At 55.7% G+C, this 27,205-nt stretch overlaps 1 protein-coding gene and 1 long non-coding RNA gene across 2 annotated transcripts in view; one reads left to right on the forward strand and one right to left on the reverse strand.

Moving 5' to 3' along the window:
• Positions 1 to 16,739, reverse strand: part of LOC123464457 — a 32,266-nt gene extending 15,527 nt beyond the window's left edge. The window contains exon 1 of the long non-coding RNA XR_006639597.1: positions 16,626 to 16,739. This is a non-coding gene — a long non-coding RNA (uncharacterized LOC123464457). The remainder of the gene's footprint in view (positions 1 to 16,625) is intronic.
• Zfpm1 (zinc finger protein, FOG family member 1) overlaps positions 1 to 18,127 on the forward strand; it is a 62,222-nt gene extending 44,095 nt beyond the window's left edge. Inside the window, exons 4-10 of the mRNA XM_045161695.1 lie at positions 3,097 to 3,230; positions 11,642 to 11,741; positions 13,173 to 13,379; positions 14,781 to 15,011; positions 15,281 to 15,376; positions 15,465 to 15,611; positions 15,752 to 18,127. Coding sequence (XP_045017630.1) covers positions 3,097 to 3,230; positions 11,642 to 11,741; positions 13,173 to 13,379; positions 14,781 to 15,011; positions 15,281 to 15,376; positions 15,465 to 15,611; positions 15,752 to 17,532 — 2,696 coding nt within the window. The 3' untranslated portion in view covers positions 17,533 to 18,127. The remainder of the gene's footprint in view (positions 1 to 3,096; positions 3,231 to 11,641; positions 11,742 to 13,172; positions 13,380 to 14,780; positions 15,012 to 15,280; positions 15,377 to 15,464; positions 15,612 to 15,751) is intronic.
• Positions 18,128 to 27,205: the final 9,078 nt, after the last annotated feature.

The raw sequence follows: 27,205 nt of genomic DNA on the forward strand, positions 1-27,205 counted from the left end.
AGAAACAATGTGTGTGGGATTGTTTACCTGAATAAATTAGTCCTTGGCCCAGTGCCGGTCCTATAGTGACAGCCTGATCCCTGTACAGGGGTCCCCCTGGCAGCACTGGGAAGGAGGAAAGCCAGCTACAGAATAAACCAGCCCCTAGCCACTCCCACTTCAGCCCACTAAAGGGTGCTGAGGTCCCAGCTGTGGCTGGGGCTCTGGTTCTAGCCCCACCCACCTGCTGTGCCCCTGCAGCCTGTTTGTGCACCTTCTCTGAGCTTCATTTCCCCAGGTATGTTTCAAGGGATCCCTCAGTCTGTGCCTGGTGCTAGGCTAAGATACCGCAAATGGTCCCCAGAGTCCGTGTTAGGGTTCTGAGTTCTTGTAAGACAGAAAGAACTGTTCTTTCTCCATTCTGTAGCTGAGGGGCATGTGGCCTTGTTCCTAGAGCCCCGCCCCCCATGCCTGCCTCAGGTGCCTCGACCAGCCTGGGGTTCCTGTCACCTGGGATTGTCCTCGCGGGCTATGCTGTCCAGCCCCCAGCTTTTCTAGAAAACCAGCTGTGTCTTCCTGAGTGCCCCAGCACAACGTCCTGTCATTGAGCCCCTAGTTTTCCTTTGCTCCCAATCTTGAGCGGGCTCTTTGGAGAAAGTAGGAAGCTTCGCCCAACCCCACTTTTCCGGTGCAGTATTACTTCCCGTTGGGAGTGGGTCTTTGCTGGGCACTAACTGCGTTGGCCACCAAAGGTTGGGACAGGAACCAGGAGCAGGAAGTAGGTTATCTGAGCCAGTGGGTGTTGAACATCACCAGGACCACTGTGGACAACTAGTTACAACTAGTTAGGGGCCGTGCCCTGTATTAAGGTGCTGGGGAGCACTGAAATGGAGACCAGCTGCCCTCCCCTTACCAGTCCAAGCAATATGTAGCTCCACCCTCATTTTCAAGACATGGCCTCAGGGTGGCCACCTTGGACCCTGGACCAGGAAGGTGCATCGTCATGGTGACCATTGTACAGTTGCCACCTCTCAGGTCTCCACCAGCCTCCAATCCGAGTGGTGGATGCTGTTCCCCTTCCCGTGGGGGGTGGGGGGGCTCTGCCCATTATCAGTAGCCAGCCCTCTCTGGCGGTGCGTGATACCCAGAGGATTGGGGCGGCCACTGTGGGAAATGCCAGCCACACTCTTATCTGAGAGTCTGGGCCGGGACCACGAACTCCGATTAGGGTGCGGGGCCGTTTGCCTGTCAGTACCGAGGGGGAAGCATGGACGCTGCTTGCTTCCCCACGAGGGCAGGAGGGGAGCTGGAGTCCAGAGCTGCCACAGAGGCGCTTGGCTCCCACAGGTAACTGCAGAGGTGGGTGTGGCCCTGAGCCTTTCCACACCCCGCCCTTGGGGCAGCACAGCCTACGTGGATGCCGTGCTGACGAAAGTGTCCCTGTAACAGGAGCTCCTGAGGGGGTCCTTGCCTGGTGCTGCCCCATTCTGTGAGGAATATTCTAGACCCTGAGTTAAGGACATGTGCGGGAACGTGGCAACTTAGCTGTCTCTCAAGGGGTCCGCGTGTACCCTGGGGAGCATCTCAAAATGGGACTCCTCTGTCCCGCTCCTGACACCCAGGTGGGGTGCTGAATGGCCTCCACCGCTGGGTGGCCACACTGAGGGTGAGGGAGGTGGTGTGTGCTTGCCAGCCTGGTGAACCCTCCCCGTCCACTTCACTCCTGTGCTGTTGTCAGGTAGGGGCTAGAGACACATACGTCCACGGTGGGCAAAATGTCTGTCGCCTTCACAGTGACAGGTGGAGGGGTCTTGGAGCTAGCACCAGTCTTAGATCCTGACACCTGCTGCCAGCGCCGGGTCTCTCAGAGCCTCGCTTTCCTCATCTGCACTGGACAGGAACCTTGAGGAGCCAGGTGTCTATATCCCCTTTAGGGCTCAAAGTACTGGCCAGGTCTTGTCCCTATCCCTATTAATGGCACTGGCCACCCTGGTATCAGCTTTTGGGTCATGCCTTATAGGACGAGGGAGGTGGCAGCTGGTGGGACAGCTCCAGGTTGGGTCCATCTCCTGGGTGGGTTGCAGAATATGGGGGTGGGGCTTAAAGCCCTACCTTCTTTCTGGCCCCTTCCCCCCCCCCCTTGGTCTGATAAAGGGGGTGGAGCCTCTGCGGCTTCCAGTTCTGGTCCTCTGCCATCTTATCAGCCCCCGGGGAGACAAAGGCCCAGTTACAGCTCTCTACGGGGCCTCCTGGCGTATTTACACCTTATCTCCACCATTAGTTGGCCAGTTATCTGATGATCGGCCCATTAAGGCCACAGCCTGCCCGATGGGGCTCCAGGAAGTAGGGCCGCCACAGCTCTCAGGCCAGGGGACCAAGCCAGACCACGTGAGGCCTCTGTGGGCCTGCAGGCGGGGCAGGAGGTGTGTGCCCCTAGAGGGACCACCCTTTAAAGGCGTGGCCGTCTTATCTCCTGCTGTCCAGTAAGAAGACTGAGGCTCAAGAGGAGCAAGTGACTGGGCAGGTGTATGTGTGTCCTGAATCCAGTTAGCATAAACCAGGGCTTGAAATAGCACACACCTCCTGCCCATGCCTGGAGGTCAGAAGCCCCGCCTAGCTGTCTACAGACCCACTGAACTCCTGCCTTCCTCTTCCCAGGGAGGGCCTTTTCTTGTAGCCTTTTGTGTGGACACCATGATTGAGTTAGGGATACCTGCTAATCCAGGATTATCTTGCCCCAAGACCTTTAACTCAGTCATATCTGCAGACTTTTTCCCAAATGCAGGGACATTTAAGGTTGTGGGTGGACATCTTGTGAGGGGTCACCATGCCACCCAGCGCCCAAGGTCTTACAGATGGTGTATAGCATGCACAGGCTCTGGAGACCTTGATCAGTCAGTCCTGAAACGTGGCTTGCCTATCCACAGCAAGCCTCAGGCGCCTCACCATGGTGTCTCTGCAGCTCACTATGTCCTCCAAAGGCCTAGCCTCAGGAGCTGGGCACCCCACACTGTTCCAGCAACTCAGCACCCTTGGCCAGCTCTTCTGGGGGTGGCGGCAGGAATTAGGCTGGAAGTCACTACATGGCTGCCTCACCCCTACTCTGTTTCCCTTCAGAGGAGCTGGAGCTGGCACTACAGGATGGGCAGAGGTGCGTGCGGGCCCAGCTGAGCCTCACCAAGGGCCTGTCCTGGGGCCCATTCCACGGGAGCATCCAAACCAGAGCCTTGTCCCCTGGACAGGCAGAACCGGTAAGGAGCCCAACCTTCCCCCTGGACGCAGGGCACTCTGGTGGAACCCGAGGACTAAAAATGGCAGAGAAGAGCTGCCCAGGAGGCCTGGGTAAGGGGAGTGATATGGAGCCATGGGGACCCCAGGGAGGCTTTCTGGAGGAAGGGGAGTAGAATCCAGCAGAGAAGGGGAAGGAGCTAGCAGCAATGCAACAAGAGGCCAGGTGCTGGGGTGGGGGGAGGCGCTGCAGCAGGTGAGAGGCACTTGTTTGCGACACAGGGGCAGGCTCCAGGATGGGCACGACCTCCCCGTGATGGCTTATCATCGCCACGTGGGGCATCCCCACCGGGGTGGAGCCTCCCTTACTGCTGAGGCTGCTTCTGTGTATGGCAGGTCGGTGTGGCTTCCCCCTGCTGGGTCACTCAGGTTCCTTTCCAAATCATTTCAGCTGAAAAGGGCACTAGCGCCCAGAGACCTAACAAGTACAGGGGCAACTGTGCGTAGTAGGTGAGGCCAGAATTGGAGAAACATCTGCACAAGTGTTCAGAGACACCTCCCAGCCACGCCAAAGAGGCCCAGGAGGCTGACTTACATCCAGACTGGCTCTTGCAAGTACAGGATGAGGTACCCCAATGTACGAAAGCACCACGGTGTGGGTTCTCTGTTGCATGATGTCACTGGCATTCAAGTATGACTTAATCCAGTATATACACAGTCTGCTGAGTTTCTTGGTCCTCAGGGCCCAAAGCTGCCTTAGTATCTTTTGCAGGTGAGGATAGGCCTGTAGGCTGCACTTACCTAGCGTTTGGAAGACAGGGCACTGCTCTGCCTAGTTGTGAGCTGGTAGTGCACACACATGCATATGTGCATTCTTCCATATTCTCCCCCCCCCTCCCTCCATCCCTCCCTCTCTCTCTCTCTCACGCACACTTCTTTCTCAGAAACAGCCCAGGAACACAGTCCGACAGGGTGTTCACAGGCAGCAGGAAACAGCAGGCAGGTCTCCAGCATGGACCCTGGGCCCTCACGTTCACAACCCCTACTCCACTGAGAATCTGTGCTGGAAAAGCCTCACACAGGGTTCAGATGTGCAGCCCAGTGGGGCCCCTGGGCTGATCGCATGGACTTTTAGCTACAGGGGGCAACTGTTTGTCCCAAGCTACCCAGTAAGACAACAGGTGACTCTGGACCAAGCATTTCTACTGGGGTGCTTGTCTATAGGCTTCTTTCCCACTGTGTCCCAGGCAGGTACCTGCCGACTCAGAGCCTCCACTTCCTTGGCCTTTGGAAAGACAGGCAGGGCACACAGAGCATGGAAGCTTCACGTAGGCCTGAGCCGACAGACCCACCATCAGCGGCTGCTGAGAAGTAGGCCAGGACGCCCACATTCTGTGAGGTGGGAGCGGGCACCCCTTCTACACAAATTAAATGAGGTAGTCCTCGTGTGGTTCTTGAGCCCAGGCATGCTCAGTATGTGTTAATGGCTAGCTGCTCTGAGGAGGAAGACCCTGGCCCAAGGCCTAGGCAGGGACGTGACAATGGCAGCAGACACCCAGCGTAGCTACGTAGGGTTCTGTGGGCAGGTTCTGTGTTGACAGTGGCTCTGGAAGGTAAGCGTGGCAGTGGGGCAGCCGGCAGCAGGTGATGCAGAGGCTGCAGGTGCTGAATGACTGTTAGGTGGGTCAGTGGCGGCCAGGTGCTGTCTGTGATCTTTGTCAGTAAAACTCATACACAGCAATGGGAGCAAAGGCAGGGGAGGCAAAGAACTGGGATGAGGCGCTGGGATGTCCTGTGGCCGCTCAAGCCAGACAAGTATGTCCCAAACACACTACACTACAGATGTCCTTCCCCAACCCTAGCGGGGCGTGTCACTGTCCCATTTTACAGATGACAAAGCCAAGGCTCTGAGAGCTCACCAGGATAGAAAAGCTGAGACCGCTACAACCCCCTCGCTCCGTCTGCAGGCCACCTCCTGCTGCGTTTTATTTCCCTTGGGTCTGGCGCAGAGGGGAGGTGGCAGGAGGGTAGGACCCCACCCCAGGTGTCAGATACCAGCCAGGACCCTGCAGTCAGAGCGCCTCTGAGGCTCCTGCAGAGGAGGGAGGAAACGTCTCCCCTCCCTTTCCTCTATCTCCCCAGAATTAAATCCTTGATTAACCCTTATCTCCTCAGCGAGGCGCTATCTCCGCCTTGGCGCCAAGCGTCCAGACACATGGTACAGATGATTGATTTCTAAAAGATATGTGCGCCTTTGCGATACTTCGTTTATTGTCTAAATATTTTTGCTAACGTTCAGCGGCCCTTTATCGAGCTCGGCTGATGGGTCCCAGTCCTCACCCCGCACCGCCTGAGGAAGACATCACCTCCTGCCCCATGGCCCTATCAGCCGCCAGGCAGTTCCTCTTCTCCACTTGAGAGAGGAGGGAAGGAGCGGATGCGGATATGGGATCCCTGCCCCCTGGTCTCCTTCAGGCTAGGAGTTGCTCTTAGTCAGGGCCAGTTGGGACTTGGGGGGGGTTCCCCCAACACTCCTTTAGACCCAGATACTCAGTAAGTGACAGGAAGGAAACTGAGTCACACAGTACTGAGTGGAGAGTGAGTGTGACAATGACTTGCTGGGGTTTCTGTCACTACACTAGGGGTTCTTTAGGCTCCCAGCTTCCAGACTTCAGAAAGAATGCTCAAACGAATGACGGGGAGATGGAAGCATGGGACATGGGTATATGGATGAGTGGGTGGGCAGATAGGTGGGTGGGTAGATGGGTGAATTTATGGTATATAAATGGTTTATGGGTGGGTGAGTGGGTGGGTGGGTGGATTGATAAGTTAGTGAGTGAATAGTAAGAGGGTGGATGGCAGGATGAGTGCAGCAGATGTGTGTATGCACAGTTGCGTTCCAGGGTGGATGGACAGATGGATGATTGTTAGGCAGGAGCCTACTCCTCCTTCCCTGACCTAGCCCATGCTAGCTCTGCCCGTCTGTCTAGCATCCCCTACAGTTCACTTACTGTGGCCAGGAGCCCACCACAGCATCAGTGAAGCCAGGGTAATGTTAGAGAGATCAAAGAGGGACCACTAGGGCCCAGCCTCCACATGGCTTTGGGAGTATACACTTGAAGGTGGAGTAGCGTTCAGGTCAGTCCAGTAAACCCAAGGTCTCACTTGGGATTGGTGTTGGGACCTCTGGAAACACCATAGGGTCTAACTAGCTGTCCCTAGTCATGCAAGGAGCCTGAAGCCTGGCACATCACAGCCAAGCCCAATCTTACCACAGCCAGTTCTAGCCACCAGCCTTCAGCTGGGCTGCTTACCACCCTCCCCGCCCACACATACACACAGATGCCCTCCCCCACACACCAGTGGCTTCAGGGAAACAGCCCAGCTGTGTCTACGGCTACTTTACCCAGGTAGGAATGAGTCTGGGTTATGTCCTGCCTCACTCACCTGCAACATTTCTGAGCACTCACACTCAAGCTCTGACTAAGGGCAGGACCACCTGGCCCAGCATGACTGGCCAGACCCTCCATTGTCCAGCGGGATACAGCAGCTCAGCCTCGGTGGCCCCAGCTGGAAAGTAGGAACTGCCCAGCACAGCCTGGCAGTAGAAGGTCCTTCCCACAGAATGCCACGACCTAGTGTCTCTGTTCCATTGCCTCACTGTCTTGACCAGAAGCCAGGGATCTTGGAGCTCAGAGCTGGTATTGTGGTGTCTCTGAGGCAAAGACTGCCAAAGGCCTCGAGTGGCCCCCAGGTTTTTGACCATTCTGGTGCTGCTCTGCTCATGTGGGTCCTGGCTTCTCCTACCTCTCCTCGTGTAGGAACAACTGTCATGGGATTCTCTCATGTTGAGATCTGAGCTTACATCTACAAAGACTCTCTTTCTAAATAAGGTCATGTGCATAGCTCAGGGTGGCACCTGAGAGGTGACCCCATCCACAGTGTTAGCAGGCTGCAGAGCTAGGGTTCAGCCCAGGTGGACAGCCCAGAAGGGGGTCATCAGGCCTTTGCTAGGGCACCATTCAGGCCTGCTGTTGGCCTTTTGGAGTCTTAGGCATCCTTCCTCTCTGTGCCTCGTTCTCCTTGCCTGCAATGGGAGAAGCTTAAAAAGTACTGCAGTCTCCAATCTCTCCTTTTTTTTTTTTTATTTTTTTTATTTTTCGAGGTAGGGTCTCACTGTAGCCCAGGCTGACCTGGAATTCACTATGGAGTTTCAGGGTGGCCTCGAACTCATGGCGATCCTCCTACCTCTGCCTCCCAAGTGCTGGGATTAAAGGCGTGCGCCACCACGCCCGGCTTCCAATCTCTCCTTATGCCCCTTTACCTCCCCTTCTTGCCAGAGCAGCTATGGCCCCAGGCCACCTGCAGCTGGCTCCCTCCTCATCCCCAGAGTACCAAAGATGAATGGTTTAAGCCAGGAGGTAGACAAGAGACACCCAGTCTGCACAAAGGGACGGAAGGGTGGCATGGGATGTATACCCTCTGACCTGTGATCTTTTCAGTTACTCACTGCCTTCCCAGGGGCAAGGACAACCCTTGGCTGTTCTCAGAATACACAAATCCCAGTCACGCTACTCAGCTTGGCACTGACTGATCCCTGCCCCTTGTCCCCACTATCCCCTATTCTTTCTTCCCAGTTCACTGTGTCCATGGCACCTAGCAAGGGCTGCCTGTTGTGTGGATGGAAGAATGAATGAATGCAGAAGCTGTTGGCATGTGGCAGAGCCTCTGTGTCCAGTATATACAGCCACTCCAGCTGGCCTCAGCCCTGTACCTATAAAGTGGGCCTTTGGGGGGAGAAAGGGAATCCAAGGTTACCATCACTGGAGAAGGTGACGGGGGCCGGTGGCTTCTCAACACTGGCAAAAAGACAGGACAAGGGAGGGGAAGAGATCTTGTGGAAGCCACCCTGTGGCTACCAGCTTCAACCCCTGGTCCTGTGACCCATGGGAACCTGTGGGCCAACAGCCACATGGGCTAGGACTTTTGGGCCAGGCCACTTACCAGCATGGGCCTACTTCCCCTGCAAGTGGCTTCATGAGTCGCACAGCAGGGTTTGGGACCAGCCTCAGATAAAGCTGTCACAGCGAATGGCGAGTAGATAGGGTTTCTGATGGTTATCAGCCCAGAGTCGGGACACTGACCTCTTTGTTGGGGGAACAGGAACAGTCTCAGATGCATGAGAGGATTAAAAGTGGCGAGCATCATCCTGGGCTGGGAGCAGACCAGTCAGGAGGTAGAACAGATAGGTAGGAACTCACTACTTAGAGGAGCACAGGGATGGATGCCATGGCTCTTCCCTGACCCTGGACACGCCTGTCCAGGCAGAGTGGTGCCCAGACCAGGCATCAAGCACAGGGAGGGCAGAAGGACCATGCCGTGGAGTTTTTGGGATATGGCTTAGTTGGTAGAGTGCTGGTCTAAAATTCACGAAGCTCTGGATTTGACACGAGCACCACATGAAAGTGGGTGTGGTGCTACACGCCTGTGATCCCAGCATTTGGGAAACAGTGGGACAAGCACAAGCGCAGGGTCATCTTAAATTACATAGCAAGTTTATTGAGTACTGAGGCCAGTTTAGGCCACACAAGACCCTGTTTAAGAAGAAAAAAAAAAAGGCTCCACCCATATCTGTCCCAACAGACTACAGGTAGGAACGTAGGGGATGCAGACCCTGCACCATGTCCCCAGCCCCTCACTATGGGCTAACAGCCCCCTTTGAAGTGGTGAGGGTTGACAGGACGATGGCTGGAAGCCAGGGCCATCTTGGAGCATCCAGACCTGCTGACCCATTTCCGGGGGGGGGGGGGAGGGGGTTAGCATCACTTGGAAAGCAGCTCCTAGCTCCCTCCTCCCTCTATCCCCCAAGGCCAGCACCATGCACTGTGATGCCATGGGGTGGGGGGTGGCATGGCGCTGTGCTCCCAGCACTGGGACCTCCGCAGAGAGTGGCTTGTGCAGCGTCAGCAAAGTGGCGCGCGTGTTTTTATCATGCCGTGAACATGCTGCTCCAGAGAGCGATAAGCGGCAAACCAACCGCGAGACTGTCAGTCTCAGTTTGAGGGTTTAGAAATATTGGGACGAATAATTAGATTTCATATCGTTACCGTAGCACCCATCGGAGGATCAGGCAGATTAATTTTCTCACCCTCCTATGCTCATTAATATTCATTAGAGCCTCGGAAGGCTGAGGCAGGGCGGGCCAAGCCCAGCCACATCTCTGAGAGCCATCTGGTCACAGCTGGGATATGAGAGTCATATCCCCAACCCGGGTACCCTATACCACCTGCTGCATCACCCCCTGGGTCTGCTCCACCCGTCCCCATTGGAGCATTACAGTTGTCTTTGTCCCCTGAAGCCCTGGGCATCAGCAATGTACTGTCGAAAGTGGGGCACCCTCCTGATACCAGCCAGGTTATAGGATGGAATGTATTCACCAGCTGACAATTCCCAGCCTCGTCCAGAACTAGCTCCAACATGGGCCCAGAGACATCTGCCTGACACTTCATCTGCCAGCAGAGCGAAAGCAGAATTGAGCTGGCCACAGCTAGTGCCTGCTGCTCCAAGGGCTTCCTACACATCCCACTTCTAAGTGTTCTGAGAACAAGAGCCACAGAGGGAAGATAGTGACCTGCCCAGGGCTCCTGCAAGAACTAATGGCAAGACAAGGATGTGCTCACAACAGCTCCCTGTAGAGTGGGCACCATCCCATTAGTAAGGCTGGGGTTTAGTGGCACCACCAGGTACAGCCTAGTTCACCTACAAGGCTCAGGCTCTCCCCAACCCACCAGCCGGCTTATCTCCACTCTCTGCTCCATGACCGAGCCACGTGGCAGCAGGCAGGTGACACGGAAGCCACCTGGCTGGGCTGCTCTGACCTCACAGTGCATTGTCACCACAAGTTCCTGGCCAGCAGGCCTTATCTTGCTGGCTCTGTGTATGCCACATGGTTAGAGTCTCAGCAGAGGTGGTCCACGGGGGTGACCATGGGAGGCCAAGCTTGCACTGGACCTCAATGCCTGGTCCTAGAGCACAAGTGGCTGCCACACAGAGCGGGAGCCAAGCCCAAAAAGCCGTGCAGAGACCTAGCTAGGGTGGTGTCCAGTTCCCAACAAGTGTCCCCAGCTGTCACCATCCTTCCTGCCCAGTCAAAATGTCTGTTCTTCCTAACTTCTGGTGCCTAGGAGCTTTGGGTTGGCCACCACAAGCATCTTACAGGTACTTACACCACAGAGTGAGCAACAGCCTCCCCAGGTGACAACAGGTGGACCTGGGCTCTCAGCTAAAAGTCACAGTGAGCAGGGCGTGGTGGCACACACCTTTAATCCCAGCACTTGGGAGGCAAAGGTAGGAGGATCGCCATGAGTTCAAGGCCACCCTGAGCTAGAGTGAAACCCTACCTGGAAAAAACAAAAAAGAGAGAGAAAAAGACTAAGGGACCTAGATGATGCAGGGTGACCTGGGTGCTGGGCAACCTGACGTGACTTAAGTGCACAAAGTTGCTGGTTAAGGGATATTTACTTGAAAACAGAAAGTGAATTTAGGCTGTATGTGCTCGACACCTTTCCACACAGCCTTGCAGGAGGGAACCAGAAGCCCCAGGTGCAGCCACTCCACCCACCAGGTGTCAAGGTGAGCCAGACGCTTGCCACACCCACCTGCTTACCACTGACTGTTCCTTGTCTTGCATTTGCAACAAAGGTCCCAACCCAGCTCTCTAGTCCAGGCTGCGCTGGGATATGGCCATAGACCCTTCCTCTACTGCCAGGCCAGGGGGCAGTGGGTAGGAAGCAAGCAGCTGCTGGGGACTGAGCTCTTTCCTTCATGGTGCACACCAAACTGCAGAGGAAGAGTGTGGCACAGCCCATTCAAGCTCTATTCCTCCCCTACCCATGCCTGAGTTTCCTTCCCTGAGAGAGGAGAGAGAGCACACCCTACCTCCCAGGAGACAGTGAGGTTTGGTGGGTGTAGGGCTGATGCAGCACAACTCAGCAGGTCTTGGGACTGAGGGAAGGGGTGGCCAGTCCCAGGGAGGGGACAGTGGATGAAGAGCCAAGCCCCCTCTGTGCCAGAAAGGTTAACTGCTCTGTGGGGGAACTCCAGGTCCATGGGGGCACATAAGTATCTAGGGAGGAGCAGATGTCACAGATCTCATCTGCGGGCTGTGCTGTGGTGGCCAGCAGCGCCCATACACAGGAACACAGAGCTGAGTGCAATTCACGCCCTGCAACTCACTGGCTGCGTGACCTTGGTGTTCACGACAGCCTGATGCCTGAGCTTGGAAAGGGCTGCTCCCTGCCAAGCCTCCAAGTGCCAGCAGTGATGGGCGATGCCTGCCCAGTTCTGTCAGCTGTCAGCCCACCACTGTGCATAGCAGAACCTCCGGTGGGTACTCCCTGTCAGGATGACCCTTCCCCGTCTCTGTTCTCCCTAGGGCCCAGTCTTGACCCTGCTGGTGGATGAGGCCTGCTGGTTGAGGATGCTGCCCCAGGCCCTGACGGAAGCTGAAAGCAACTTGGAGATCTACAGGAAGGGTTGGTACCATGCAGTGTTTCCCTCCCTCCTGAGGCCTTTCGGGAGGAAAGGTGGAATCACTTGGGTCTGCCTGGACCAGCCCTTAAAGAGACACCAGTCTGTTCAGGTGAGGGGAGGCAAGCAAGATGCTTGGGGGTGCACCCTGTGTGAGGTGGGCCTTTGAAGGACTGTCCTAGGAACTGCAGTCCCAGGTAAATCAGATCCACCTCAAGAGCTGCAGGGCAGGCTATGGTTCTGAAGGGCAGCCACAAGGCCCCGAAAGCCTGGGCTGGGTGGGAGGGGTAGTGACCCCTGCTTCAGGATCAGTGGGATCACGACTGCACTCAAACCCAGCTGCTGTTCCTCAGTAGCTGGGGGAACTTGAGCAACTTCTTGGCCTGCCAGAACATTTCTGTGTCCAGAGTACGGACGTGAGGATGCAGAAAAGGCATGGCCAAATGCATCCAGGAGTGGGGGTGACAAAGGGGTCCTCCCCCGCCACAGCTTGTCTCATAGGCTAGATTGTCCTGGGAATTCTTGGAGGGCTCCTGAACAAGCCCTCACCCTCCCATGGGCAACTCTCATTTCAGGACAAAGCACACCAGCCAGTCCTACCCTAATTCATGGGACCTGGGACAGTGTTTCATCCATGTGCCTCAGTTTCCCCATCCATAGTCCTGGCCTCCCTCCAACAAAGCATGGTCTAAGGACCCAGAGGGAGCAGCCAGAAGGCACTTCAATGTGTCCACCACATACCAGGATGGTTTCTGCAGCAAGTGTTTTTCACGGGCTCCCATCGCCTGTCTCTACAGCATGAGCTCTGTCAAGTATGGCCTTCTAGGAAGGACAAGAGTCCTTGAAGTGCCAATGGTAACCATAGTGACCTTCTCTGGGCCTGTGGGTAGCAGTAGATTAGGCCTGAAGTCAGTAACAGCCCTGTCCTGCCCATGGCTCACACGTGGAAGCACTGAATCAGGACAGGAGGCCAGGGGAAAGGGCCAGCTAGCCTAGTTCATCTGGGTTTTGTTTGCCAAGGCTTCCCCCTACCGGCTATCGTAAGAACTGGCACAGTTGGCCAATTTCCAACAGAGGGAAGAAGGGACTATAACGCCCTCTGCCTCATGCCACCTCCTCCCAACCAAGTAACTATACCAAATCTCCCTCCATTTACTCCCTCCCTGTACCCTTCACTGGAATTGGGGCATCCCTCCCCCAGAGATGGGCACAGGCCTGGGCACCCTGCCCAGTCTTACCCACAGACAAGATACTATAACCACAGAAAACAGCCACGCACGACTGCTTTCTGCCATGGCCTGGTCCCACCCTCCACCCTACCTAGGCAGTATAAAGGGTCCCCTTGGGCCAGATATGAGGGGGGTGGGCAAAGGGAAGGAACACACAGTAAACCCAGCATTGCTGGTCCCAGAATCACGGGTGCCTGTACCCTCCAGATGATGCCCTCTGGTGCAGAGTCACCAAGCCAGTGCCCGCAGGCGGGCTCCTACATGTGCTCCTCGTCGCTGAGCCTCGCATCACTCCCAACCACCCCGTAAAGGAGCCGGCGGAGACTGAAGGCCCGGCCCCGATGCACTCCGACATCCAGCTGCTGCCCCAGCAGGCAGGAATGGCATCCATCCTTGCCACTGCAGTCATAAACAGTGAGTACCGGGCAGGCTGGGAATGGGGGGGCACTCAAGCCAATACAAGGTGGGATACAGCTCAGAGGCGGGGTGTGTTTATTTACACACCCAGCAAGACTCTAAGGGACCTAGATGATGCAGGGTGACCTGGGTGCTGGACAACCAGACATGACTTAAGGCAGAGATGGGTCAGCCCTTAAGGGATCTGGGTGCAGGGTCTCACAGAGAGCATCAGGACGTGTCAGAGAAAAGACAGGGGGGCTGAGGTCATACTGAGTGCAGCCCCAGTATATGCAGAGTCCCAAAAGCCTGCATGAGTCATACAGTGGAAAGGGATCCCATATGCAAGTAAAATGGCCTGAGGCTCAAAATGACTCTGACCGACCCCAAGCCAATAGGCCTGTGGCTCCCCATGTAGAACGGACTGTCATTCCCCGGAAGCTCAAAGGGTGGTTACTGAGGACTGAATGGGTCCCACAGACATTCATTCAATACCCACTGTAATCCAGCCAGTACCAGCAAGCATGAGACCACCAGTGTGGGACCCAAGACTGCTGAGACATACACATGGCTTAATACAAGGGAGCTGGCCAGACTCAGGCTCATGTAATGCAGGAAATATAGCAGCAGTGGCCACCTAGGCTGTTGGCAGGGCCACACCCCCAAGGTGGCTCCAGGCCAAGCATTCAGTTTCTCCTCCTCAGAACAAGGATCCACCACAGGGTCTGAAGGAAACATCACCAGGAGCATGGACCCTGCACAGCTAAGAGGCCTTCTGCCAGGGGGCCATTGATGGCCAGAGCTGGGATCTGGGCTAGAGACAACATGCCTACATCCCACTGAGTTAAGAGCAAGACCAGACAATAGCCAGTCCTCACAAAGGGGCAGAGCCACCCCAGGCAATCCAAACCCGCAGGAATTAAAAGGCTAGAAGTAGTGTATTTGAGGTCAGTTCAGCCAGCCTGGCTAGTTACTTAGCATGAAGGCAACCAGGTACACAGAACCAGTGGGGTGTCTTTGCAGCATCTGGCCTCATCCCCCAAATCTCAGCACAAATGCCTGTTGGCCTTGCGCCCAACACTGAACCACGCACAGCAGTACCCAGTGTGACAGTCACTTCCAAACACCCATGTATATGTCTATCTTAGAGTCTCCTGGATCCCCGCTCATCCCAGCTGTCATACACCTCCACCAGCATTTGCTCATGGTTTCCTCGGGTATCCCAAGGCCAGGGAGTCTCCTCACAGGAAGGGGATCTGGGGCCTGGCACTGACCTGGGGGAATCACTGGTCACATTCCTTGTAAACCCCAGCCATCTGGAAGCCCATCAAAAGGGGAGTTAGGGGCTTGAGATATGGCTTAGTGGGGTACTACCAAGTGTATCCACCCTAAATCCGTGCTGCCTCCCCATCCCCCCAGAAGATGTCTTCCCCTGCAAGGACTGTGGCATCTGGTACCGGAGTGAGCGGAACCTGCAAGCCCATCTGCTGTATTACTGCGCCAGCCGCCAGCGAGCCAGCTCCCCTGCCACAGCCACCGAGGAGAAGCCCAAGGAAGCCTATCCCAATGAGCGCATCTGTCCCTTCCCCCAGTGCCGCAAGAGCTGCCCCAGTGCTAGCTCCCTGGAGATCCACATGCGTAGCCACAGCGGTGAGTCTACACCTGCTCCCAGACCCCTCCATCCTCAGCATGCCACAGGATGGGCAGGCACCGGGAAAGCACATGCCACCACCATGCAGCCCTCCAGTCACTCTCCACAGCCTAGCCCAGGGTCCACCTGTAGCTATGTGCATGGTCGCTGCAGGGCTGAATCTGTGCCAGGGCCCTGGGAGGAGGCATGGGGCTGAGGAGGAGCTTAAAAGGTCCGGTGCCCTTTCCTGGTCGCTGGGGTCCGAGCCAGCCACTCACCCATGTTCCAGGAGAGCGCCCCTTTGTGTGCCTCATCTGCCTGTCTGCCTTCACCACCAAGGCCAACTGTGAGCGCCACCTTAAGGTGCACACGGATACACTTAGCGGTAAGTGGGTTCGAAGAGGACGACTGGCGGGGCGGTCTGTAGGGTTCCACCGCAGACCCAGTGCCCTGACAACAGCAGTGGTCTGCAGGTGTCTGTCACAACTGTGGCTTCATCTCCACCACAAGGGACATCCTCTACAGCCACTTGGTGACCAACCACATGGTGTGCCAGCCGGGCTCAAAGGGTGAGATATACTCCCCAGGGGCAGGACACCCAGCAGCTAAGCTTCCCCCAGGTAAGCATCATGCGGACATGAGTGGAAGGGACGGGAGTTTGTCCTCAGGCAGGTGGACCATATGAGCCTTGGTTCTAAATCAACTCTGTCCACTACACCCCAGCCTGGGACTGACATGCAGCCCTGTGGTCTCCTTGCAGACAGCCTGGCTAGCTTCCAGCAACTCACAGTGATGCAAGGTCCGCTAGCCCTTGCAGACAAGGCACCCACACCATCCCCAGGACTGGACAAGAAGGCCCTAGCAGAGGCTACCAACGGAGAGGCCAAAGTGGCCCCCCAGAATGGGGGCAGCAGTGAGCCCCCCGCAGCCCCCAAGAGTATCAAGGCAGAGGCAGTAGAGGAACCCGAGGCAGCTCGCGCCCCAGGCTCCGGAGATGACGGGGGCTCACGGGCCCCATCACGGACTCCATCACCGCCCAGCCCACCTCCTGTCAGGGTGAAGACCGAGCTGCCCAGCCCCACACCCGGCTCCAGCCCGGGACCTGGGGAGCTGGCTCTAGCTGGGGCACTCTTCTTGCCACAGTACGTGTTGGGGCCAGACACCGGCGCGGCCCCCGGCCCCGCGACGCCACAGGCCTCGGAGATTCTGGCCAAAATGTCTGAGCTGGTGCACAGCCGGCTGCAGCAGGGTGCGGGCGGCGCAGGCGCGGCCGCCGCGCCCGCGCCCACCGGGCTGTTCACGGGAACCAAGGGTGCCACGTGCTTCGAGTGCGAGATCACCTTCAACAACGTCAACAACTTCTACGTGCACAAGCGCCTCTACTGCTCCGGCCGCCGCGCCTCCGAGGACGCGCCCGCCAATCGTAGGCCCAAGGCGTCCGCCGGCCCTGCCCGGGCGACCCCCGGCACTCCTGCCGAGCCCGACCCGCCACGCTCGTCCCCGGGCCCCGGAGCGCGAGAAGATGAGGCGGGCGGCGCGCTGACTCCAGAGACGGAGGCGGCTGGTCGGGGCAGCGAGGGAAGCCAGAGCCCGGGCAGCTCGGTGGACGACGCGGAGGACGACCCCAGCCGTACCCTGTGCGAAGCCTGCAACATCCGCTTCAGCCGCCACGAGACCTACACCGTGCACAAGCGCTACTACTGCGCCTCGCGCCACGACCCGCCGCCACGCCGGCCGCCTCCCGCCCCCGCCGCCGGCCCCCCGGGGCCCGCCGCCGCCCCTCCTCTGACCGCGCCGCCCGTGCGCACGCGCCGGCGCCGCAAGCTGTACGAACTTCCGGCTGTGGCCGGCGCCCCGCCTCCTGCAGTAGGCCACGCCCCCTCATCTGCCGGCCACGCCCCCACGCCCGAGCTGCCCGCCTCTCCGAGGCCCGCGAGCGGAAGTGGAAGCGCCGGCCCCGCGCCCGCGCTCTCGCCGGACGCTGTCCCCGAAGGTCCTATAGACCTGAGCAAGCGGCCGCGGCGCCAATCCCCCGACGCGCCCGCCGCGCTTCCCGCGCTGGCGGACTACCACGAGTGCACCGCGTGCCGCGTGAGCTTCCACAGCCTCGAGGCCTACCTGGCGCACAAGAAGTACTCGTGCCCCGCCGCGCCGCTGCGGGCCGCCGCCCTCTGCCCCTACTGCCCACCCAACGGGCGCGTGCGCGGAGATCTGGTCGAGCACCTGCGCCTGGCGCACGGCCTGCAGGTAGCCAAACCCGCGGCCAGCGCGGGGGCCGAGCCCCGTGCGTCCTCCGAGCGCGTCCCGCGAGACAGCCCCGACGGCCGGGCGCCCCGATCTCCGTCCCCCACCCCCGAGGCCTCGCCCCCGGACCCCGCGGACCAGGGCGCGCGGACGCCCGGCAAGGGCCCTCCTGCGCCCGCTCCCGGCGGCGGCCACCGCTACTGCCGCCTGTGCAACATCCGGTTCAGCAGCCTGTCCACCTTCATCGCGCACAAGAAGTACTACTGCTCCTCGCACGCCGCCGAGCACGTGAAGTGAGCCCGCGCCGTCTGGACCCTTGGCACTTAAATAAAGACGCTCGGTGTGACGAAGCTCACTGGCAGGCCCGCTGTTGTCTGAGCCCGGGGCCCACCTGCCAGCCTAGAGCCAGTGGGCCTCAGTCCCACCCCCAGCCTTGCCCAAACTCCCCTCCACCACTGTCTCCTCCGCGACCCAGCCCCCGCCAGGCTCAGCCACTGGATACCTGCTTGCTTTAGGCTGGCTGGCAACCCTGTTCCTGCCCTGTCTGTTCTCAAAACACCAGGCTAGGAGGGTGTGCTTGCTGAGTCTGGGAACGGGAAAGGAACGAAGTCCCAAAAAAGATCCCATGATCAGGTGAAGAAGGCATTGCCCTAATATAGCAGGTGTGGGCACTGGCTACCAAGGTAGTACATGCCGCCACCTCCAGTCTGCCTTACTGACTGGCTGCACAGGTTGGACCAAGGCCATGCCTGGCAAAACCTAACTGACCATATCCTAGCCACCACATGGCCTTGCAGCTTTGCTTGGTCCTCCTAGGAAACACACACGCCTGTTCTCTTCCAATCCCACAAGTCTTTATGGCAGCTCCGGAGACTGAAAACGAGCTCAGAAGTACCACTGGGGGCGGGCGGGGTTGGGGGGGAGGCCTGCTGACCAGTTTTTCTCACCCAGGCCCTAGGGGCGACCTGCTAATGGGCCTGGGTTTGCACAAGAATAAATGTTCCTCAGTCATTGCTTACAGGCCTTGCCCAACTGACCACACCCTCTGGCTTGCTAGAACAAGCGGGTCACCTGGAGCCAGGGAAGTCAGCTGGCAAAAGGTCCTGGTAAGCCAGCCTAGTGGGGTGAGGCACAGGTCCTCCGTCCTGCTCCTCATCTACATTGAGTTTTACAGGGAGGGCTCTGGGTCCCACTCTGAGCCTGCCTGCTAGTTGAAGGTGGTTGACCCCAGTGTCTGCACGCTCAGCTCTCCAGCCGTTTTAAACCTAGTACCGAGCTTCACAGTGTATGCGCTAAGATTTCTAAAGGTGATGAGGAGCATCAGGGAGCTGGAGCTGGTAGGCAATAGAAGCTCAAACCAAAGGAGACCTAAGGCAGACTTGGAAGATGATCCCCAGCCTCCCCCTCCGTCCCCATCCCACGCACAGCTGCAGGATTGGAAGACAGGATCCCACGCCACAGGCCCCCACCTTCACCAGCCCTGCCAGTTTCAACACTTGTAAGATGCAGATGGGAGGTGCTCTGGTTCCGAGCGGGCACACACACCTGACAGGCTGCACGCTGTCACCGGGAGATCCCTCCAGTAGTCCACTGTCGCAACCCCAGGCTTGAAGGGGAGGTCCACCATGGCCTGGAAATAAGGCTCTCCAGCAGCCCTCTGACCCTCAAGGGGTCTACAACTGGATGCTGGATTCTGTAACTTCCCACTGTCCCCCGCGGTGTATGGTGAAGCATCAACCTGACACCCACGCACCAGTCCTTGGCTCATCCCTGGCAGTGGCCCAAGTCCATTCACACCTACACGTAGGACTCAGCTCCAGCACATACCCACGGATGCCAACAACCCCTAGGGGTCCTGAAGCACATGTCACACTCTCACCTACCCAAAATCCCTCTGAGTGTGCGGTATCTGCAATATGCATCCACTGTGCCTGACACACAAGCAGTTGAGCTCTCCTCCTGCCTCCCCTGGGGAGCCTGCCTCTGCCCCAAGTCAAGGGTACAAGCCTGCCTTAGTCTCCCCTTGAAGATGTACACTGAGAGGGGGAGACCAGGAAACACCTGAATCTGCCACCAGTCTGGCCATGCCTCTCAGGCTCTAGATTTGCCCAGGGACATCAAGGTTTCCCTAAGGGCCTGTCCCTCCTCCATGTCTGGGTAGTTATACCCCTACACCCACCCCCACCCGGTCCTTCATGCTGGTGATGAAAATGACAAGCCAGCACCATCTGCTGTAGTTCCCTGTCTCAACAGTGGCTCCCCAGCCTTGCTCCCTGCCTGGGACATTCCCTTGGGTCTCCTCAAGGGCCCTTTTCAGATCTCCCCAGCTCATAGCATTCTTCAATCATCTCCCCATGTCGTGCAGGGATCCAAGGACCTCTTGCTAGGGTCCCTCTGGTGGAGCTTAGCCCTTCCCAGGCCACTATGGTCCCTGACTGTGACACAGCCTTTCATGTAGAGACTTCCCTTGAAATGAGCTCTGCACCCCTCAGTGGGCCTCACCAGCTTAACCTCATGACCGGGGTCACTCTCAACCACCAGCTTTTCTTTTTCTGGTCCACTTGCCCCTCCTTGTCTGGCCTGTCCCCAGTCACAGGCTCTAAGGTCAGCCCCCACCTATCTCCTGATGGCATCTTCTTGCCTGTGCCTCCCCAGTCCACTAATCCACCAATGTCACTTCATTGAGCTGGCTGTGACCTCGTACCACCCTCCTGCCACACAAGATGTCCACACACTCGTCTCTAACCACCATCCACTAAGTCCTATGTGCCGCCAAACCCCTGACCGCTGCTTTGGTCGCCCTGAGGGCCTGGGAACTCACTTGTGGCCTTCCTGCCTCCTTTACCCTGCCTATTTCACACTTCCTCTGTGGGCAACCTCAGGTCACCCAGAGGCCTGTAAGCAGGACAGCTTCCCACCTCCATGCTCTGTCCTTGGTGAAGGCGCTTACTCCACTCTGGAACTGCAACTGAGAGCTACAGGACTATGCTGATTAGGAGGGATAGAGTCCACCTGCCCTTGAACCTCACAAATGCCCAGGAGATGGTTACAGGGAACCTTGCTATTCCAAACCTATTCTCTGCCAAGTGTGGTCTGCAACCCCGCCACTGCTACACACACTGGGACCACTACATAGATAAGAGCATTAGGGTTCAGAAAAACCGAACGCCCGGAGACCTGCTGAAGCAGCTGGGCCTTGGCCACATCAGCCAACCTTCACCTGGTGCCAGGGAACTCAACCAGCTGTATTGCTAGGCACTGGCCTCACGCTCAGCCCTCACCTTCATGGAGCTCAACTGCACAGAAACCCATCCAGCTGACTAGGGAAAGGCAGGAGTGGAGGGGCATGCCACCCATAGCATCTCATCTCCCAGGACCCCACACGTGTGTAGTGGGTCTGCTGGGACAATCCATTTACAGCCCCCCTCCCCACTCTTCAGACCTCTCCAAGAGCCCACCTCTTGGAATTGTAGCTGTTGGAAACTGGGCAGCAGGGGGCAGTGGCAGCTCATGTGAGCAGTTAGCCGCCATGCTTGCCCGGTGCCTCCTGCCTACCCAGTATTGTGCTGTGCTCCTTGAGGAGGAGGGAAGAGGGACGGCAAAAGCAGCCCTGCCACCTGTGCCCCTCCCCTACTACTGATACCCTGGCACTCCTGGACAAGTCCTGGCATAAAATACTGAGCCAGGCTTCACAACTGGGGAGGCCTCAAGGTTTAGGCAGGTGTGGGTAGATAGCTGCCCAGAGCGCACATCTGAACCTCCTGCGTCATCATACCTGAGCCACAGAGACTGTACTTCAGGGCGTTCCTATGTCAGGAGTGAGGCTTGCCTGGGGATCTGTTCACATCCCCCTCGCCCAGCAAGCGTATGCTGTTAGCACCTCCCTTAATGGCCTCCCCTCACTAGCAGGTACAGAGCCAGCTTGCTGAACAAACCTTCCTCCAGCCTGTGGGGAGGGGCGGGACCAACTTCTGCCAAGGGAAGTGGTGTGGGTGACACCAGCCATGCATAACAGCTGCTCCCTGACCCCAGTTCTGTCATTCACCCATCCTGGGTATGGGTACCGGAAACCCCTGTCCAGAATACCCAGCACAGAGCAACCAGGAGACAAGAGCATCAAGGAAAATAGGAACCTGGCCAAGATTGGTCCTAGAACACGGGGAGGGGGGGGGGCAGCTTTTGACCTTAGAGGAGAGCAGAAGTTCATTCTGTGTAGTCCAGTTGCTCCAGGTTGGACGCCCAGCCCCAAGTGGAGGCTGGAGAAGGCCTTATACTCCAACTCCGGTCTGAAATGCTAGGCCCCACTGCTGGCTTCCCACAGAAGCCCCACACAAGGGCCCAAGCCACCTGACTGTGACAGAGTCCAACCCCTTCTGCATGAGAGGCCCCTCAGGCATTCCAAGGTACTTTCCCCATGCCCTCAATTCCATTCCTTTTTCTTCTTTCACCTTGGAGCCTCAAGGGTCCCCCAGGTAAGGGCAGTGAGGCCTAAATACCCCTGTCTGCCTGTCTTTTGATTCAGGGTATCTATGTATGTAGGTTTCAGGAGAGGACTACCTACAGCTGCACCATAACTTGCCTGAATTACTGATACAGTTTCTACAGTTTTATCTGTATTTTTTAAATTTTTTTAATATTTCATTTTTATTTGACAGAGGGCCTCCAGCCACTGCAAACGAACTCCAGATGTATTCACCCCCTTGTACAGCTGGCTAATGTGGGTTCTGGGGAATCGAACCGAGGTCCTTTGGCTTTGCAGGCAAACGCCTGAACAGCTAAGCCATCCCTCCAGCCCTCCCCCCCCCCTTTTTTTTTTAATGAGAGAGACAATTGGCATGCCAGGGCCTCTAGCCATTGCAATGGAACTCCAGACACGTGCGCCACCTAGTGGGCATGTGCGACATATCGCACTTGCATCACCTTAAGCGTCAGGCTTACATCATTTTTTGTTGTTGTTGTTATCGTTTCTTTTATGGTGTGTGGGAGGGGGTTGTGCTTGTACATAGTCTGTGCTGTGGTGTGTGTGGCTTATGCACGTGTGTGTGCAGATGCATGTAGCCCATGCATGTGCATATAGAAGCCAACAGAGACCATCAGGAGTCCCCCCTCCCTTGCACATGCACTTGTTTCCTTGAGATTGTGTCTCCACTGGTGCTAGAGCTTACTGGGTTTTTTGTTGATGTTTTAGGAGTCCTAGCTACTCTCACCTCTCCGTTCTCTACAGGACTAGAGTTACAAATGTGCATGGCCACACCCAACTGTTTACATTGGGTGCTGGAAAAGCTAACTCAGGTCTCAGGCCTCCTCAGGCCCTCATGCTTGCATGGGAAACACTGTTACCTACCAAACCATCTCTCCATCCAAACCCCGTCACTAGATGTCTTTTTTGTTTTTTGTTTTTATTTTGTTTATTTATTTGTTTGTTTCATAGAGAAAGGAGAGAGAGAGAGAGAGAGAAAATGGTGCACCAGGGCCTCTAGCCACTGCAAACAAACTTCAGATGCATACGCCCTCTTGTGCATCTGGCTGACATGGGTCCTAGGGAATGGAACCTGGGTCCTCTGGCTCTGCAGACAAATGCCCTAACCACTAAGCCATCCGTCCAGCCCTGACACTAGAGGGTTTAATGTCACATGGAACTTTGCGTGAGCATACGTGTACTTCTGTCATCTTGGTTTTGCTTTCTGCCATGTTCCTGCTTCACCACCCTACTCATCTCGCCATTGATGGCTGTCATTTTCTTTCATTGGTTTGGACGTGAGGCATCCCATATTTATTCTTCTGAGCCTGTTCTATTTTATGTCTGTTGCTCTTATCACAAAAAGGCCAAAATAATAGATGACAGGATGGTCACATATGTGTCTACCACCAAACACTTCTGCAGACCACCCCCCCCCCCGGCTTGGAGGCCCTCTGTCCTGAGTGTGCACTGCGCTTTTGCACGTGGCTCCCATGGCTGCTGCAGCAGAGCCCCATTCTGGTGTTTTTAAATGCACCCATAAATTCTCTCACAGTCCCAACATGCAAGGGTCCAACACAGTCACACTGAGTCAAGGGATCAGCAGCCTCCTGGAGACTCCAGGAATTATCTGGTCCTTGTTTTCCCCTGCTCCTTGAAGCCTCTGCATTCCTTGGCAGGTGGCCCCTCCCTCTTCAAAACTAGAGATCACTCTGCCCTCTCTCTTGACTCCCTCTTGCCTTGTGATTACACCTCACCCACCAGAGTCCAGGACTGTGAGCCCGAGGTCAGTGGAGGAACGACCTCCGCTCCAGTTCAACTCTAATTCTTGCTGGGGACAGTCACAGACTCATTGGGATGGGCCAAAGACATCTTTGGGTCATTTCTTCTGCCCGCACCTCCCTTTGTGTCTTTGCATATGTTAGCTGAATGTATCTGAGTTTACCATGTGAGCACCTGGGCACCCACATCCCCCGCACAGTGTCGCTGAGATTTCTTGTGCTGACTCACACCAGTTTCACCCTGGAGCACAGCAGTGATTCCTGAGCTCACAGCCGCCTATTCCAAGCCCACACTGCTTTGTCTTGTGCCTCAGATGACAAAGGCATTCGCGTCAGCCGCAGGAACTAGACTAGGATGGGACCTGTGGGCGGGGAGGGGGTTGGCTTTGGAATCTTTTTACTTGTTCTCATTAAGTGCCTGCTCTCAAACCAATGTCATGGCATAGGCCCCTGGGGTACTATCAAGGTCACATCAGTGGAAACCAAGAAGAGCCCAGGGGAGGAGGAGGAGAAAGAAGAAATCCCAGCCCCTGCGGAGAGGGGAAGATCCTGAGCTCAGGCAGTCTATGAAGGACGGGCTCTGTGTGGGGCTGTGCACACGCTCCATTGGAAGACGCTGCGACCACACAAGGGTCCCTGTTTGGGTCCATATGGCCTTGGCAGAAGCCCAGTGTCCCTTTCACTATGTCCACCACAGATCACAGTCAGGCATGGATGTGTGCGAGCGCCCTGAGAGCTCTCTCCCTGTCCAGCGTCAGGTCACACTGTCTTGGGAAATTTCCCCTGGGGAGATGCAAACACGTCTTCACCCCAACTAGGGCTCAAATACCAGTCTGGTGAACCACTGAGTTTGTTGGGGTCGCTTACAGAGCATGGAGAGGGGTCATCTATAGGAACATGGAGCCCCCAAAGCAGCCACTTTGGTGGGGCTTCCTGTGTCAAGGTTACTCCTCGGATGCTCCTCCCTCAGTGTAGGATGAGGACTGACTGACAGCATGAGGACCCCAGACAGTCACACCACCTGGAAACCTCTTCCCACCCTGTGGCTGCTTCCAAGTTCCTTATCCCTATCCAGGAGTACAAGACCTGCAAAGCAACACTTCAGTGGGGTTCACTATACCGGGATTACTCCTGCGGCCTCTCCCTGAGCCTCAGAGTTAAGAGCTTACTTACAGAGCATGAGCGCCCAAAGCAGCGCTTCAGTGGGGCTGGCTATGTCAGGAATACCCACCCCCATGGATGCTCCTCCCTCAGCCTCGGGGTGAGGGTTTACTTACAGAGCAAGGAGACGCCAAGCGAACCAATCAGCTGGAGATCATCGGTAATTGATCTTTTACCTTATATAAACTCTGTCTCCCCCGCTGAGGTCACAAGACCTTGTGTGATATTGCATACAGCTGGCACTGGGGGCGCCTGAGCTCTCAGGTAGGAATCTAATGACCCTCCCCACACCTTCTCTCCTGAGTTGTCCCAGCTGCTTTTGATGAATCTGGCAATAGTTGTTCACCGCTTTCAATGCGCAGGAAATTTGCCTTATAACACAGACTCAACGACAATGCACCAAAAGGGGACAAAGGGCAGTACTGTCTGTGGTTATGACACACTTCTTAGCTGGACTCCAAAAGCTGTCTGACAATGGCCAGGGCACAGCAGTTCTGGGGCTCTCTGTCCCTGTCTGTGTGTCTATACATTGCCTTCCCTCAAATTTTCTAATTTAGATATTCTGTTCTCAGCTGAGTGTGGTGGTGCACACCTTTAATCCCAGCACTCAGGAGGCAGAGATAGGAGGATCACTGTGAGCTCGAGGCCACCCTGAGACTACATAGTGAATTCCAGGTCAGCCTGGGCTAGAGCGAGACCTTACCTTGAAAACCCAAAAAATAAATAAATAGATATTCTGTTCTCTTCACCCATTCTACTGGTGAGACTTGCCACAGAGTTGTTTTTTTTTTATTTCACTTACTGTGGTATTCAGTGCTAGTATTTCTGCCTGTTTTTTCTTCAGGATCTCTATTTCCTTACTCATGTCTTGTAATGACCTCCTTATTTCATTAAACTGGTTCCCTGTGTTCTCTTGGAATTCCTTCAGGAGTTTGGTTTCTTCTTTAATTCCTTTGTTTTCTTCTTTCATTCCTTTGATTTCTTTGAGTATAGATAAAATCATTTTTTTTTTGAAATTTTTGTCAGGCTTTTCATCTAAAACAGTCTCATTGGGGGTCATTTCTGATGGATTTATAATTTTTGGTGGGATTGTGTTGTCTTGATTTTTTGTGTTTCTTGTATTATAATGTAGTGATTTTTGCATCCTGAGTTGACTTGATGCTTGGGTTTTCTAATTATCTGTGGTGCTCTTAGACTTGGAAATCCAACTTTATGTACCTTCAGAGTAGGAGTTTAAGGTGCCAAGAATAGTTCTTGAACTCCAATCCAACCACAGAAATAATCCTAGGTGTTGAGTTTGCCTGCTATTCAAGTATTCTAGTGGGCTGGGTGGAACAATTTACTGGCAAATTCTAAAATTCAACTGAGAAATGTACACATTCAATAAAAAGCAGCACAGAGTATGTAAGTGTGGGGATTAAAACAAGCAGATAGCCTTACAAAGCCCAAATCCCTAGGGGTTGTGCCGCTCTATACCCTTAATCCTATCAGCTGGGAGGTTGAGATTTCTGTTGCGAAATGTTCCAGGTCAGCCTGGGTCTGAATCAGACCCTGCTCAGTAATGACAGAAGAAAAAGACAAAGGCATTATGAATCTGAAAGCATCACAGGCAACAATAGTCAACCCCCAAATATAGCTTAATTGAGACTGGTAAAGCCAACCATGAATATGTAACTCATAACCTGCCCTGACACGGAAAGAGAGATTAGCACTCCCAGTGCAGGCCGATGTGCCTGCTTTTTTATCAGTCAGCTTCGTTACCTTTTGGGGTGGCTTCCAATCTCACCAATGCTGAGTGCCCACCTCTATCCCTCCATGTTGTGCTGTGGAGCTGGTGCTCTGGTCAGCTGCACTGGATGCCCTGCTGCCAGGAGCTGAATGTGTTCTCTGGAGGGTCGCCGTTCTGATGGTCAGGGGATGGGAGAGTGCAGGAAGCCTGGAGTTGTGCTGGAATGGCTCAGCTGATCCCACCTGTATCACCTTCAGCTGGTCTCTGCTCTCTCCTCTTCAGGTTTCTTGACTTTGCAGGGAAGCTGATGAGGTGGTAAAATCCCTTTCTTTGTTTGCTCCTGCAGCTTGGCGCTGGGCCAGGTAGCATGTGGATCCGCATGGATCGGGACTGCACTTGCCTCCGCAGGATTCTGGCCAGTTTCCTCCTGTCTGGTACATCTTGGTCTCTCCTGCTTCTCTGCTATGGCTGCTGAAAACCTACCCACCTTCACTTTTCAGAAGAAGAGTGTACTTTGCTGTGGCTTTGCTTAAATCCCTCCCTAGGCTGATTTGGCATGGCTCCTATGCTGCCATCTTACCCTGAGAACTCCCCCAGATTTTCATAGAGACTGTAGCTCTTTGGGGCCTGCTTGAGGGCTCTCACTGGACAGAGCATAGTTAAGGGCCACATAATCTTTGTCAAGCATCCTCTCTGTACTGTTCTGAGCAGGGACAGAGAAAGGCAAGCATATCCAGGTGCCACTGGCTGGAAATAACCATGTGTTGAACAGCACTCTGGTATTCAGAATGACTGCCAGCAAACTAGAAGTCAGCTGTGTTTCTTCTGCAGGTCTAGTCA

This window comes from Jaculus jaculus, chromosome 1 (genome assembly GCF_020740685.1).
Source record: "Jaculus jaculus isolate mJacJac1 chromosome 1, mJacJac1.mat.Y.cur, whole genome shotgun sequence".
In the NCBI taxonomy this organism is placed as follows: domain Eukaryota; kingdom Metazoa; phylum Chordata; class Mammalia; order Rodentia; family Dipodidae; genus Jaculus; species Jaculus jaculus.